The sequence below is a fragment of the Scomber scombrus genome, chromosome 22, assembly GCF_963691925.1.
Source record: "Scomber scombrus chromosome 22, fScoSco1.1, whole genome shotgun sequence".
Lineage (NCBI taxonomy): Eukaryota > Metazoa > Chordata > Actinopteri > Scombriformes > Scombridae > Scomber > Scomber scombrus.
Window position 1 is genome coordinate 23015897 of NC_084991.1, and position 16229 is coordinate 23032125.

Below are 16229 nucleotides of genomic sequence, written 5' to 3' on the forward strand. Positions count from 1 at the left end.
TATACCTGTGGTTTTTAAAAAAGAGGGAAATATCTTTTTTGGACCGCGCAGACAAAAAAAAACAAAAAACTCCTTTGTGTTTCTGCAGCAGCTGTTCTGTCATCTAACTGTTTTTTTCTTCTTGTAATAAATACATTAAGGCCAAGAACATTAATAATAATAATAATAATCATAATAATCATAATAATAAATAGAAAAATTAACTTAAAAAAAGAAATCTCGTTAAGCACTGTAGGTGTTGGGTTTGTTTTTTTTTAAAAATACTTGAATGAAGTGGAGGATAGAGGCTCTTTTTTCAGTTCTTTTGTCGCTTTTTTTTTTTGTTTTGTTTTCCACATCAGCTCTCGGAGAAAAAAGATGGTTAGATATTCAGACGTTTAAAAAAAAAAAAAAAAATTCACCGCTCTCCAAAAAAAGAGTGAGCTAGTTGATGACGTCGTCCTGGCTGTGGCTCTTCTGCAGGGGCGCGGTGGTGGTGGTGGTGGCGGCGGCGGCGGTGGTGACGGCGGTGGCGGGGGCCGGTGCCGAGGGGCCCGGGGCCGGCGGCAGCGCGGTGCTGGTGGGTTTGATCCAGGACTGGGAGAGCAAGGAGGCGGGGATGGTGGTGGTGGTCGTCATGGTGACCTGGATGACCTGGTCGCGCTGGATCAGCCTGATGAGAGCTTTGAGGCGTTCGAGCGACGCCTGCGTGTCTCTCTGCTGGTCCACGAGTCGCTCCCTCACATCCATGCACTGCTGCGGGGGAGAGAGAGAGACAGGAAACGGCACTGTTGACTTCCTGTCAGCTGCTGGGCAGGTTTCACAATAAGAGTACCTTTGCAGTAGGGATGGGCAATATACGGCGGGGGAGCTCCGGTCAATGTGGAAGTAACTTAAAACTGCATTCTATCAAAAGGCCACCAGGGGGCGACCGTTTTGGTGTCAAAAGGACTTCCGTCTCTATACAAGTCAATGGAGAATTCACCAACTTCTCACTTGATTTCTAACCTCAGTAAACGTTTTCAAAAAATGTGTTTATGGTCTCAATCGCTAGTTTAAAGCCTTCTTCAATGCAGTATGATGTTCATTTGGGACATTTTGGCCTCCCTGATTTTATATGTGACGATAAAGCAGGGTATGCATTAGGGCGTGGCTACGTCGTGATTGACAGGTTGATTGGTTCACAGGTTCAGGAGGGCGCCTCATGCTCCTCCTGATGCCCATATAAGTAGAATCCCTGTTTTTATTTTTCCCAGCATGCACCTGAAATTTAAAAGATTGGGCTGCTCAGATCCGATACTATTGGCCTCCGAGCAGCAGTCCACAAACCAATGGGTGACGTCACGGATGTTACGTCCATTTTATATACAGTCTGTGGCAATATATCGATATTATATTGATATCGTGATATGTCATCAGCATGGTCTTTTCCTGGTTTTAAAAGCTGCATTACTGTAAAGTAATTTTCTGAACTTAACAGACTGTGCTAGCTGTTCTATTATTTACTTTTTATCCACTTTGTCATTATATCTACATTACCGATGATTATTTATCAAAAATGTTATTGTGCAAATATTTTGTGAAAGCATCAAGAGTCATTCTCGCAATATCGATATCGAGGTATTTGATCAAAAATATCGTATACTTGATTTTGTCCATATCGCCCAGCCCTACTTCACAGATTTAACATCATTCAGCTTGAAGTGAAACTAAAACCTTCCTGTTCAGACTGGCTTTTGAGGAAGAACTAATAATGATTGTAAACGTCTTTTTTCCTCATAAATAAACAGAAAACACTCAGCTTCATTACAATGTATGAGTTGGTGTAGAGACTATTAATTATGCTGAATCCTATTTAGTTTTTCAAAGTTCAAATCAGGGGGTCAAACTCATTTTTATTCAAGGGCCACATACAGACCAATTTGATCTCATGTGGGCCGGATCATTAAAAAGATGGAGGGAAGGAAGGAAGGAAGGAAATAAGAAGGTAAGAAAGATAAGACAGACAGAAGGAAGTGGGGAAGAAAGGAAGGAAGGAAGGGAGGAAGAAAGGAAGGAAGGAAGGGAGGAAGAAAGGGAGGAAGGAAGGGAGGAAGGAAGAAAGAAAAAAAGGAAGGTAGGAAGGGCAGATGGAAGGAAGGAAAAGAACACAGGAAGGAAAGTGGGGCGGATTAGACTCCTCGGCGGGCCGGTTCTGGCCCGCTGGCCGCATGTTTGACACCCCTGGTCTAAATGTTTAAAGTCTGTTATTGAAAGTGAAGTCAGAGAGAATCTGAAGCTTTAAATGTTGTTTTGTGTTTGTTTTTACTTGAAGCGTCATCTTGAGCTTCTGGTCTTCTTCCTCCAGGTGAGCGCACTCTTTCTTCAGCTCGTTGTTTCGTCTCAGCAGCCGTCGCTTCTCCTCCTGCCTCACTGCTCACACACACACACACACACACACACACACACACACACACACACACACACACACACACACACAAACACACACACAAACACACACACACACACACACACACACACACACACACACACACAGTCAGTACCTGTATAAACACGATGACTCTCTTCTCTCTCTCACAGTGAATCGTTTCTTACCCGTCTTGTGTGTAACGTAGGACTGAACAAAGTTCTGAGGCCACGACATGTTCTCCTTGTTCAGAACCTGGAGAACAAACAGAGATTCATATAAAAACACACATTCATACATTAGCAGCTTCAGTTTGCTGTTAAATACATAATACAAACAAAGGCTGTTATAACTGAAGCCAATCTCTACTCTCCTCTCCCTCTCTCCTCTTCTCTCTCTCCTCTCCTTCCTCTCCTCCTTCTCTCTCTCCTCCTCTTCTCCTCATCCTCCTATCCTCCACTCCACCTCTCCTCTCTCCAACCTCTCCTTCCAACATCCTCTCTCCACTCTCATCCACTCTCTCTCACTACCACTCCTCACACTCTCATCAAACCTCTCCACTCTCCTTCCTCTCTCTCACTCCTCACCTTCCTTCCTCTCTCTCTCCTCCTCTCCTCTCTCTCCTCTCCTCTCCTCCCTCTCCTTCCTCTCTCTCCTCTCCTTCCTCCCTCTCCTTCCTCTCTCTCCTCTCCTTCCTCTCTCTCCTCTCCTTCCTCTCTCTCCTCTCCTTCCTCTCCTCTCCTTCCTCCCTCTCCTTCCTCTCTCTCCTCTCCTTCCTCTCTCTCCTCTCCTTCCTCTCTCTCCTCTCCTCTCCTTCCTCTCCTCTCCTTCCTCTCCTCTCCTCTCCTTCCTCTCTCTCCTCTCCTTCCTCTCTCTCCTCTCCTTCCTCCCTCTCCTTCCTCTCTCTCCTCTCCTTCCTCCCTCTCCTTCCTCTCTCTCCTCTCCTTCCTCTGTCTCCTCTCCTCTCCTTCCTCTCCTCTCCTTCCTCTCTCTCCTCTCCTTCCTCTCTCTCCTCTCCTTCCTCCCTCTCCTTCCTCTCTCTCCTCTCCTTCCTCTCCTCTCCTCTCCTTCCTCTCTCTCCTCTCCTTCCTCTCTCTCCTCTCCTCTCCTTCCTCTCCTCTCCTCTCCTTCCTCTCTCTCCTTTCCTTCCTCTCTCTCCTCTCCTTCCTCTCTCTCCTCTCCTTCCTCTGTCTCCTCTCCTCTCCTTCCTCTCTCTCCTCTCCTTCCTCTCTCTCCTCTCCTTCCTCCCTCTCCTTCCTCTCTCTCCTCTCCTTCCTCTCCTCTCCTTCCTCTCTCTCCTCTCCTTCCTCCCTCTCCTTCCTCTCTCTCCTCTCCTTCCTCTCTCTCCTCTCCTTCCTCCCTCTCCTTCCTCTCTCTCCTCTCCTTCTTCTCTCTCCTCTCTCTCCTCTCCTTCCTCTCTCTCCTCTCCTTCTTCTCTCTCCTCTCCTTCCTCTCCTCTCTCTCCTCTCCTTCCTCTCTCTCCTCTCCTTCTTCTCTCTCCTCTCCTTCCTCTCCTCTCCTCTCCTTCCTCTCTCTCCTCTCCTTCTTCTCTCTCAAATGTTGTTTTACATTTTACATTTACACTTAAACTTTATTCTGTACAATCATTTTGCTGTTTATTATGTTGCAGACTTTACTATTGTGATTCTCTTGTTGTCTTGTCTATATTTGTTGTGCTTTTGTTATATTTAGTCTTTTCTTTTAATGTATTCTGTTTGTTTTGACGGTATAATTTATTTGTTTTGTCCATTTTTTTTCTCTAATGCTTTTGCTGTGTTGTATTTTGTTCATGTAGAAGTTTTTAGGTTGTTTTTTTACATATTAAATGTGCTTAAGTTACATGAAAGGTGCTTAAATTTAATGTTTATTATTATGAATGTTAATCGTGAGCTTTTTGTTATTATGTGTATTTAAATACCTGTTTTCAGTCTTTATGCTAAACTAGGAGAGAAGTATTCTACAAAAAGTCTCAAAGTCTGTGTAAAGTAATAATAAATATGTGTTCTGAGTTTAACATACCACAGTAAAGTGTGTTGTTAACCACCCTGCCAAATGTGAATGATTAAAAAAATCACCAAATATATGAAATTAGGCTTCAAAGTTGTGTAAAAATCTGCCTCTGTCTCTTCTCTTCCCAAACGCTGTGGGCGTGGCCGCCGAGTCCGCTGAAGCCCCGCCCCCTACCAAGTGTCACCTGTCAATCAAAGTCACCACCTCTACCAGAAACATGGACGCTAGGTCTGAGAGCTTTCTGCTGCTAACTCAGCGGCTAGCTCGGTGGCTAACTCAGCTAACTAGCTAACTGTAGACTGTAGTAGTAGTAGTGTTAGATGTAGTAACAATAACTGGCCACTAGGCTGGTTAACCACTGAGGAGAGCGGACTCTCGGTCTTATATAGTAGTAGAGGGACCAAGCCCTTTTTTGCAGGCTCAGAAAATCAGCAAAAATGAGAGGGTGAAAAACCGTTTAAGGCTCTATCTGCTTAGTTATCAGCCTTTTCACATGTTTTCTGTAATCATTTTCCAACATGTATAATATGTTTAGAGGTAAATCAATGAATTGACTTTACACAGACTTTAAAGAGTAACGACCGGGATAAGGAGGAGAGGAGTTAAAATGCTCTAAAAGTTAATAGTTTCAGACTCGTTACCTTCTTCTGACACTTGGGGCAGTACCAGGGCCCTCTGGGGGGGGTTTTGAGGGGCGGGTGGAGGCAGTTGGGGTGGAAGGCTCGGGGGCAGTTGTGGCAGGGCTGCAGCTCGCCGTCCTCCTTACAGATGGCACAGTGGTCGTCATGCTCCAAGTCCTCCTGTTAATGAAGGGTTTTAACATTAACCTCACACATAGATAAATACATGAAGACAGCTGATGATTTTATTCTTTGTTGTGTTTTTGCAGGACTAAAAAAAACGTCTAAAACTATTAAAATGACATCAAATTCACCTTTTTTGAACGTCTTGTTTTTTTTGTGTTTAAATACCTTTTTATAACATTTAATGTCTGTAATCTATAAGTTAAATCACATCATATCAGACGTGTTTAATTCAAGTTAAATGAACTCAAAAAAACACACAAAAAAACACTTTTAAGACTTTGACAGAAACATAAAAGCTGTGTTAGGAAGCAGCAGTGAAATGACGTTTGTTTTGTTCAAATTTAAGAAATAACTTAAATCATGAAGCACTGAGAGGCTCGACTGGAATATATTTACATGATTCACAGTTAAAAACTCCTTATTTATCTTCTACTGGTCCTTTATGAGGGTAGAAGCAGGATTACACTTCTTTATCCTTGTTTACAGTCGAGGATTTTGACATAAATTCACCTCAAGTCTTGTAACTATGACTTAAGTTTATTAGCAAATAACTAACATAACACATGTTGCCTATTAATTATAAAGCAGAATCTACTCCTTTAATTAAGAATGAGTGTAATTGTCCCCCAGGTGTGGCATCGTGGGTCATGTGACCTACCTTCCAGCAGAAATCCTCAGAGTCTAGCATGTGGGTGGAAGCAGAGCGGAGGTTAGTGGCAGCAGACGGACACACGGCAGCGGGTCACAAACAACAGACACATGCAAACATTCACCTCATTAAATCACATATATACTGTAATACTGTATTATTAGCAGCTAACAGTCAACGTTTACTGATTACAGGACAAATATATGTTTCTTGCATTTTAACGGGGCTGAATTTAGTAAGAATATTAATAAAAGTTTGTTTATGTGGCAAAAATTCATACGATGGTCAGAGATAAATAAGTGTTAATAAATCAGTTAAACTAGTTTTAAAAGCAGCATCAGGTTTGTTAAAATGTACATTTAGTATTTTTGTTGGTTTTATATCATTTGAAATGACATTTGCACCATTTTTTACCAAAAGTAAGACTGAATGCTCCTGAAAATGTCAAATGGTGTAACCACAAAAGAATTATAGATATTACATATTTTATCCAGCTAGGAAGATAGAAAGAAAGAGGAGAAAGAAAGAAAGGAAGAAGAGGAGAAAGAAAGAAAGGAAGAAGAGGAGAAAGAAAGAAAGAAAGAAAGAAAGAAAGAAAGACAGAAAGAAAAGAAGAGAAAGAAAGAAAGAAAGAAAAAGAAAGAAGAGAGAGAAAGAAAGAAATTAAGAAAGAAGAGAAAGAAAAGAAGAGAAAGAAAGAAAGAAAAGAAGAGAAAGAAAAACAGAAAAGAAGAGAAAGAAAGAAAGAAAAGAAAAAACAAAATAAGAGAAAGAAAGAAAGAAAGAAAGACAGAAAGAAAAGAAGAGAAAGAAAGAAAGAAAAAGAAAGAAGAGAAAGAAAGAAAGAAATTAAGAAAGAAGAGAAAGAAAAGAAGAGAAAGAAAGAAAGAAAGAAAAGAAGAGATAGAAAAACAGAAAAGAAGAGAAAGAAAGAAAGAAAGAAAAGAAAAAACAAAATAAGAGAAAGAAAGAAAGAAAGAAAGAAAGAGGTAACCACAGTAGAATGATACATATTACATATTTTATCACCTACAGTGTATTTAAGTGGACTTATACTAATAATGACTGTAAATGTTTCCTGGTCTCCATGGTAACCAGAGTAAATGTAATATTTAGAACAATTGTATTCCATTACCTTTATTTAATATAAAGTTATAATGTAAGATCATGCCAAACTAGTTGATATGGTGTTTTATTGACAATTTACTGTTTTTAAGCAAGTTGAATTATTTGGTACAAAGTTTTTATGGTTACACCACTTAGACATTTTTACCATAATCCTCTAATATATTCTCTCTAAATGGATTAAAAGCAGAAATTTGATGCTGAGTCCACAAAAAAAGAATGTGTGAAGTTATTCATACGTTAATTTTCACATTTTAACCCTTTATATTTATATTTAAACCTTTATATTTATATTTAAACCTTTATATTTGAACACTGACCTCGTGCCGACAGGAAGAGCGAGCTGTTCAGGTAATGTGACGCCAGACGTTTCCGCTGCAACAAAACAAAGAAAAACGATAATTATTTAGAATCGTTTCATAATCGATTAATCACAGGGTTGATATGTTTAGAGGAGTTCAGACCTCTGGTTCAAACAGGCCGCTGTAAGCCGGGTTGGCGGTGCTTCTCCTCTTCCTCTCCTGCCTCTTCGTCTGGATCTCTGTTCAACAATAAATCGCTCATCAACTCGTCTGATTCTGTTTGTTTGTTTCTTTCTTTGATTTATAAAAATGACAGAAACTTTTCATCTGATTCTGTTTCTTTGTTTCTTCTTCAATAAAAACATTTGATCACAAACTAAACTTGTCAAAGACTTTAAAATGATGAAAATCTAAAGAGACGAAACTAATATTTACATTTCAGACGCTGGAAACTGAAAAAACAACTTTTCTTTTTCTTTTTTTTTAAAGCTGAAATTATAACAACATAAAATAATGAGTTTTAAATGTGTGAAATGATGATGATGATGAAACTCACCTTCCAGATGTTCTGTGGTGACGAGGCCGAGGGCGACCATGAAGGCAATTTTCTGTCAGAGAGAGAAAAACGTTCATGTTTGATTTATTTCTTGTTTTCTTCTTTTTTAAACATTTCTGTTTCTGTTATTCTTCGTGTCGCTTTGACAACGATTTATTTAAACAGTCATGACAATAAAACTCTTTGAATTCAACTGGTAATTGAGAAAGAAAGAGATTGAGAGGGAGAGAAAAAATGAGGGGGAAACAAAGACAAATAGATAAATAGAGAGAAAGACAAAGAAATAGAGAGAGAAAAAAAGAAAGATAAATAGAGAGAAAGAAAGAAAGAAATAGAGAAAGAGAGAGAGAAAAAGCGAGATAGAGGGAGAGGGAAATAGAAAGAAAGAGAGAGAAAGAGTAATACTTTTATCTTCATTTTCTGTGAGACATTTTGAAACTTTGAATTTTTTCAGCAGCAGAAACAATCTGATCTGATTTTTTTTTTTAGTTTATCATTAAAGTTTAGAAGTTACAAAACTCTCTGAGGGTCCGTAGGTTTCTGTAGGGGTATCTGGGGGTATCTAAGGGTTTATGGGTGTTTATGGGGGGGTATATGGGGGTATCTGGTTCTCTGTGTTCTCACCTCTGGATCTTCGTCTTTCTTCGGGGACGTCAGAGTGGGCGGGACTTCCTGTGACGGCAGGTCAGCCGGGGCCCCTGGTGACCCTTCAGTGCTGCTGGGGGCCTGAGGCTGGATTATTATTACCTGGAGACAGATAGATAAATAAAATATACAACAATGATAATAATAATAATAATAACAATAATAATAGTAATAATAAATAATAATGATTAATAATAATAATGTTGAGTAGCAGCTCTGTGTGTAGTAAATCAGTGTTTAGGAGCCTTGCTATCAGCGCTGAGTGTTTGCACCTTAACGGCCTCGCTGACGGGGGAAACCCCGTTTCCGGTGGCGGGAGAAGCGGCGATGATGGCGTACGCCACGCCGGTCCCTGCAGAGGCGTGCTGGGGGGGGCTGCTGGAGTCGGGGCCCGCGGACAGGCTGTGGGGGGGCGGAGGGGGGCGGCGAGGCGTCGTTCTGGCCGTTGGGCTGGTGGTCCGGGCTGAAGGTGCTGTTGGCGGTGGGCAGCGTGGGGCCCTGGCTCTTAGGACTCACCACGGCCGTGGCCCTCTGCAGGCTGAGCGGCTGCAGATCCTGGCAGGGACTGTGGGGAAGGCTGTCGGGGATCTGGGTCTTTGGCCTGACCTGCAGGGACAGAAGTCTGGGTGTTAGTGGTCTGCTGCCTGAACCTCCATCTGGACTCATGTGGAGCCTCAAAGACACGAGGACGCAGAAAGAAACAGAAAGAAACAGAAAGAAACAGAAAGAAACAGAAAGAAGCAGAAAGAAGCAGAAAGAAACAGAAAGAAACAGAAAGAAACAGAAAGAAACAGAAAGAAGCAGAAAGAAACAGAAAGAAACAGAAAGATACAGAAAGAAACAGAAAGAAGCAGAAAGAAACAGAAAGAAACAGAAAGAAACAGAAAGAAACAGAAAGAAGCAGAAAGAAACAGAAAGAAACAGAAAGATACAGAAAGAAACAGAAAGAAGCAGAAAGAAACAGAAAGAAGCAGAAAGAAACAGAAAGAAACAGAAAGAAGCAGAAAGAAACAGAAAGAAACAGAAAGAAACAGAAAGAAGCAGAAAGAAACAGAAAGAAACAGAAAGAAACAGAAAGAAACAGAAAGAAGCAGAAAGAAACAGAAAGAAGCAGAAAGATACAGAAAGAAACAGAAAGAAACAGAAAGAAACAGAAAGAAGCAGAAAGAAACAGAAAGAAACAGAAAGAAACAGAAAACTCCCTACTACCCCCTAGAGGCTGCAGCAGACTGAAGCAGGTAAAGTTTGTCCTGTAGGAGGCGCCAGAGGAAACATAAATCTAAAAAGTTTCTCTTCTGTTTCGCAGCCTTTAAAAAAACATTTTAATCTGCTCACTTTAAATGAATCCTGTCAGATTGTTTATTAAAGATTAAAACTCTGTGATGTGACTTTAAAAACAGATTAATGATATAATACCTGCTTTACTTTGATTGATATTCTGTTTGACTTTTATTTGTAAATCAAAGTATATTTTATGTTATATATTTTTTAAACTAAACAACAAGCAGAGGAGCTGAAGGTTTTAAATCTTCCTCTCAAGCTGCTCAAAGCTTCAATCAGATCCTCCAAACATCTGCAGCAGCTGTTTGAAGCTTCTTTAAATCTTTAAACTCTTTAAACTCTTTAAAAGCTTCTCAGACTGGTTTAAACTCTTCTGTGATGTCTGAAGAGCAAAAAGGACAAAAGTTCACAGAGATGTTTAATCACAGAACAGATCTGACATGTTGTGGTTTGTGCTGCCACCTGGTGGCCGACTGTCACACCTGCAGGTTAAATAAAGTTTGATTCAATCAGCTTCTGCTCAGGTTTAAAGTTTTACATGAAAAATAAGATGAAATCATTTATAATTTCACTCTTTAAGAAGTTAAGTTAAAATTAAAGAAAGAAACCTGAAGTGTGTTACAGGTGTGTGTGTACATGTGCGTACAGGTGTGTGTATGTGTTACAGGTGTGTGTGTACATGTGTGTGTAGGTGTGTGTGTACAGGTGTGTGTGTACAGGTGTGTACAGGTGTGTGTGTACATGTGTGTGTAGGTGTGTGTGTACAGGTGTGTGTGTGTGTACAGGTGTGTGTGTAGGTGTGTGTACATGTGTGTTACAGGTGTGTACATGTGTGTGTAGGTGTGTGTATTACAGGTGTGTGTGTGTACTTGTGTGTAGGTGTGTTACAGGTGTGTGTATGTGTCTGTAGGCGTTGGTGTTTGTGTGTAGGTGTGTACAAGTGTGTGTAGGTGTGTGTGTACATGTGTGTATGTGTGTGTGTGTGTGTGTGTGTGTGTGTGTGTGTGTGTGTGTGTGTGTGTTTGTGTGTGTGTTTGTGTGTGTGTGTGTGTGTGTGTGTGTGTGTGTGTGTGTGTGTGTGTGTGTGTGTGTGTGTTACCTGAGGTAGCACAGTGGCTGCTTGTCCTGCCAGCCGGTGCAGCGAGCTGACTTGAGGCACCTTGATGGGCACAGCAGTGAGAGTTCCCAGCATCTGAAAGACACACAAACCAGGAAGGAGGGAGGGTTAGCGTTAGAAGGAAGGGAGGAAAGAGAGTCGAAGGAAAGAAAGAGAGAAGGAGGGAGGGAGGAAGGACAGATGGAAGGAAGGAAGGGAGGAAAGAAGGAACAGTCAAAACAGACGGGGTCAATTTGACGACAGGAAGGTTAAAATAGTTAAAATCACAGCAGCTCCAGTTGCAGTGACTGTAAACGTCCACCGGGGGCGCTGTTACCACACATCACACACCTCGCCTCGTTAAAACCGTTTCAAAGTGACGACAGGAAGGAATCGATTCATCTCAGAGAACAACAGTTTACCAGCGTCCTCCACCTTTCATTAGTGGAAACCAAACCACGTTAACGCGGCTTTAATTCACCTCGGCTGGTTTGTCTGGTTTCAGCTCTCATGATTTAATTAAACCCTCCCAAACCTCTCGTTAGGCAGAGAACATTCTCCGGCTGCTTCTTGTTGTTGCTCGGCATTAAAAATAAAAGAAAAGCTCCTCCGAACCGCTCTCCCTCTCTCCCGACTAACGAGGAGCTTTTCTTTTCTTTTCTCTTTTCTTTGTGTTGAAATGTGTCACCAGCAGAACAAACTTCCTGCTGAGAGAAACTTTTTCACCTAATCTAACAAAAAGCCTGAAAGAGTCAGCACTGATATGTATTTATTTTTAAACTGCAGCATTTACAACATCATTTTATAAAATATTTATACCAAAAAAAACGATGAATTTTAAACTGCGATGAAGTCATGTATGGAAGTTCAGGGATGTCAATATTAAAAGCAGTAAAGACACAAAACCTGCAGTTTAATTAATGTTCAGCTTCAGTATTTTAGAGCTTTGTATGAAAGATAAGATGAAATAATTTCACTCTTTTAAGCAACTTAATGTATAAATTACAAATATATTTTACTTCTTATGTGGTTTAAACTCTCTCCTTTTATAATTCATACTCCAGAAACCTGACTTTAACTTGTTTTGTGGTTATTATATCATATTAAACATTAACAGCACCTTTTAATGATACATTTAAACCCAAAACAATGGATTTTTAAATGCCATGAAGCCATGTATGGAAGTTCAAAGTGCCAAATATTAAAATCCAATCAGTTTCTCACATGATAAAATGTAAACAAATATTAAATTATGTTTTTTTAAATGCATAAAAAACAATAATAATACACATTGTTAAATTATAATAAATTAATAACAATAATACTAATGATAATAGTAATAATATTACATTAATTAAAGATGTATTATGTGTTTTTGTACTTTTTCATTTAAATAAGTGCTATATTAAAAGATCAGCTGACATCACTTCCTGCTCTGAGATTCAGACTGTAGATCAGCTGACATCACTTCCTGCTCTGAGGTTCAGACTGTAGATCAGCTGACATCACTTCCTGCTCTGAGGTTCTGACTGTAGATCAGCTGACATCACTTCCTGCTCTGAGGTTCTGACTGTAGATCAGATGACATCACTTCCTGCTCTGAGGTTCTGACTGTAGATCAGATGACATCACTTCCTGCTCTGAGGTTCTGACTGTAGATCAGATGACATCACTTCCTGCTCTGAGGTTCTGACTGTAGATCAGATGACATCACTTCCTGCTCTGAGGTTCTGACTGTAGATCAGATGACATCACTTCCTGCTCTGAGGTTCTGACTGTAGATCAGATGACATCACTTCCTGCTCTGAGGTTCTGACTGTAGATCAGATGACATCACTTCCTGCTCTGAGGTTCAGACTGTAGATCAGCTGAGGTTCAGACTGTAGATCAGCTGACATCACTTCCTGCTCTGAGGTTCAGACTGTAGATCAGCTGACATCACTTCCTGCTCTGAGGTTCAGACTGTATATCAGCTGACATCACTTCCTGCTCTGAGGTTCAGACTGTAGATCAGCTGACATCACTTCCTGCTCTGAGGTTCAGACTGTAGATCAGCTGACATCACTTCCTGCTCTGAGGTTCAGACTGTAGATCAGCTGACATCACTTCCTGCTCTGAGGTTCAGACTGTAGATCAGCTGACATCACTTCCTGCTCTGAGGTTCAGACTGTAGATCAGCTGACATCACTTCCTGCTCTGAGGTTCAGACTGTAGATCAGCTGACATCGACCTGCAGCTTCAGTCAAGGTGAAACGGTCGCTGACGTTTACGGCCGACCATGAAATACGGAGGATCTTAGAGGACAAAACAACAGCAGAGAGAAGGATGAAAACACTCCTCCGACTGAGTTCAGAGGGAAAGAACTGAGATCATATGATTAATGTGATCATTAAGTTTCTGTATTGATTGTGAACGTGACCAGACTTCAAATTACATCATTACTCTATAATGTTCATTATAGAGTAATGATGTTTATTATAATGTGCTTTTAGTAGTTTTGGTTCTGATCATAAGTGTCTTTATATGTCACAAAAACAGCTGATAAACCTTCTTCCTATCAGAGTTTTTTGAGTTTTTTTCGACATGATTTCTACTTTTAATGCCGCAAATAAAAGTATTAAATAGTTTGAGACACTGAGGTCACGTTTCTGTGATATTTGGGAAGTTTAATTATCTAAAGAGGAGATTACTTTCTATTATATACTCTTATTCTTCATGAAGAGTTTTTTTTTTACTAAATAAATATTTAAAAAATTAGGATTTATTTAAAAGTCAAATTATAAACAGGACGTAAAAAAAATTACATTAAAAAATAAAAAAATAAATAAAAGAAATAAAACATTTTAAAAAATAAAAAATAAAAAATAAAAAATAAAAAATAAAAAATAAAAAATAAAAAATAAAATAAAAAAATAAAATAAAACACATATATATAAATTAAAAAATTAAATTAAAAAAAAATAAATTGATTAAAATTAAAATTGTGTAAAATAAATGAATAAAAAATTGCTTCCATAGTTAGTTTAAACAAACTAATTAGAAAATTTCTCTGGAATAATTTTTATATAGTAAAGTTTCTAAATGTTTGTGGAGCTTTTAGATGAAATATAAAAATAAAACCAGTTTGACTTATTTAACCAAAATAAATCACAAATATTTCCTCAAACTGCTTTAAAAACAAGATGTGAGGAGATGAAAAATATACTTTTGGTTCTTGTGTTATTTTGTTGGTTCCTAACTGTCTCTCTACATATTATAATAAATAAGTTGTTAATTATAGTTTTTGAATAAGCAACTACAAACCTGTAATATTTAAATCTTTCATCTTTATTCCCTCCTTTTTTTTCCGTCTGTTTCTGTTTCTTCTCCATCACATCACATGGAGTCTCGTGTGTGTTTATTATCTCGCTGCCCTCTGAATGAGCCTGATGTTGAGATCTATAAATAAACATCCTTTTCTTTAATGATGTGAGATGAAAACAGAAGCTTTTTACAGTTTTCAGCCGTATTTTGGGTAAATTCAGACTCATAACCCAAATATCTTTTAGACTTAAAACAATTAGACGATCTAGAAACTAATTAGTCTTTTTTTTAAAGCAAAATCACCAAAAATCTGCTGTTTTACCTTCTTAAATGTACATTTTAAGGGTTTTATGTCTCATATGTGACAGTAAACTGAACAAAACAAGACATTTACAGAGGTCACCTTGAGCTCTGACACATTAAAACAAGCTTTTTATCACATTTAGTTCAAATTAAACTAATCTATAAAGAAAATAGTCAGTAGTTGAATCAATAATCAGCTTTATAATCTTATTTAATAGTTTAATTTAACATGTTTACTTTGACTTCCTGTTAAAACTCTTTAAATTAATAATCTCTGTAATTTAAATGAAGTCAGATAATTAATCAGATGTTTGTTAATTTAAATGTTAAATAAAATAAAACACACAGTGACCTTTAAACCCACGAAGAGGTGACTGTGTTATCTGTGATCGCTGCGCTGTGATTGGCCGACAGCTTCCCTTTCAGAATAAAAGACATTCACAGCTGTCAGAAGAGACGCTGAAGGAAAAAAAAGAGGAAAGTTTTCTCCCCCTCTCTCCCTCCTCCTTTCTTCCACTGTGAAAATCCCTTCGTTCCATTGTATTGTGCTGCAGAGCGGCTCGGCGAGGGGGGGGGGGGGGGGGGAGAGGGGGGGGCAGCCGAGGCCTGTTCCCATGGAAACTGCCGAGATGAAAATTCTTGCAGTGCAAGGGCTTTCATTTTCGTAATTGCTGCCTCTTTTCTCCAAACCTAAGCACCTTCGCTTTGGGGGGGGGGCTGAGGGGGGTTTAGAGGGGGGGGGGGGGGGGGGGGGGGGGGGTCCTTGTCCTCGTCCTCCCTCTTCCTCTCGAGAGCCGAACACAGAACACAACCTTGGACCAGTGATTTCCTGTTTCTCTTAATTCATTTTTCTCCTTTTCAGTAGCAAAGTCAGTCCAGTGTGAGGCAGATGAAAGGCTCAGCAGCCCCCCCTCCCCCCAACTCCCCCCCCCTCCCCCCCCTTTACACAGTGTGCCAACATGTAAACATAAAATAAATATACATGCTCCACTCTCCAGGGAATCTACACCTGCATTAACATCATCATTCATTAGTTCATCGTGTTTCTGTCCAACCTGCTGAATGTAAAGTCTAATATTCTGTTTCTACTCTCTATTAACTCCTGAGGGAAACATCTAAATGCTCCACTATGATCAGCAGCTAGTCTACAGATAACTGTGTGTGTAGCAGGTAGAGTATAATAATAATAATGTTTCCTTCTCTATGAGAGCAGCTGAGAGTGAACCAGAACAGTAAAGTAGCAGATAAACAATGAGCTGAAACTCAACTATAAATAGACGCAGGCGTCCAGGTGACATCACACTTCTTAAAAACATCTAAAAAGCTTCGTACAATCTGGTACTAGCTGCGATGCTAATTTAATCTGATTATTAGTTATTAGTGATCAGTGTCGGGGCTAACTGGAGAACTTACACTTTTATACTATTATTATTATTTTTTAACTATTCCTGTAAATACCTTTTTACCACAAGAACAGAAAACAGTAACTATATAATGTAACTAGTTACTTTATAATGGCACTAACTTTATAATGTAACTAGTTACTTTATAATGGCACAAATGCTATAATGTAACTAGTTACTTTTTAATGGCACTAACTTTGTAATGTAACTAGTTACTTTTTAATGGCACTAAATCTGTAATGTAACTAGTTACTTTTTAATGGCAGAGACTATATAATGTAACTAGTTACTTTTTAATGGCAGTGACTTTATAATGTAACTAGTTACTTTTAAAAGTTCCCCAACACTGTTAGTATTACTGCAG

At 39.3% G+C, this 16229-nt stretch overlaps 1 protein-coding gene across 1 annotated transcript in view; it reads right to left on the reverse strand.

Annotated features, from left to right (window-relative positions):
* Window positions 1-423: 423 nt before the first annotated feature.
* Window positions 424-16229, reverse strand: part of phf21b (PHD finger protein 21B) — a 17328-nt gene continuing 1522 nt past the window's right edge. Inside the window, 12 exon segments of the mRNA XM_062444182.1 lie at window positions 424-735; window positions 2288-2391; window positions 2575-2641; window positions 5038-5196; window positions 5861-5883; window positions 7297-7351; window positions 7441-7517; window positions 7835-7886; window positions 8459-8581; window positions 8752-8907; window positions 8909-9085; window positions 10860-10952. Coding sequence (XP_062300166.1) covers window positions 424-735; window positions 2288-2391; window positions 2575-2641; window positions 5038-5196; window positions 5861-5883; window positions 7297-7351; window positions 7441-7517; window positions 7835-7886; window positions 8459-8581; window positions 8752-8907; window positions 8909-9085; window positions 10860-10952 — 1398 coding nt within the window.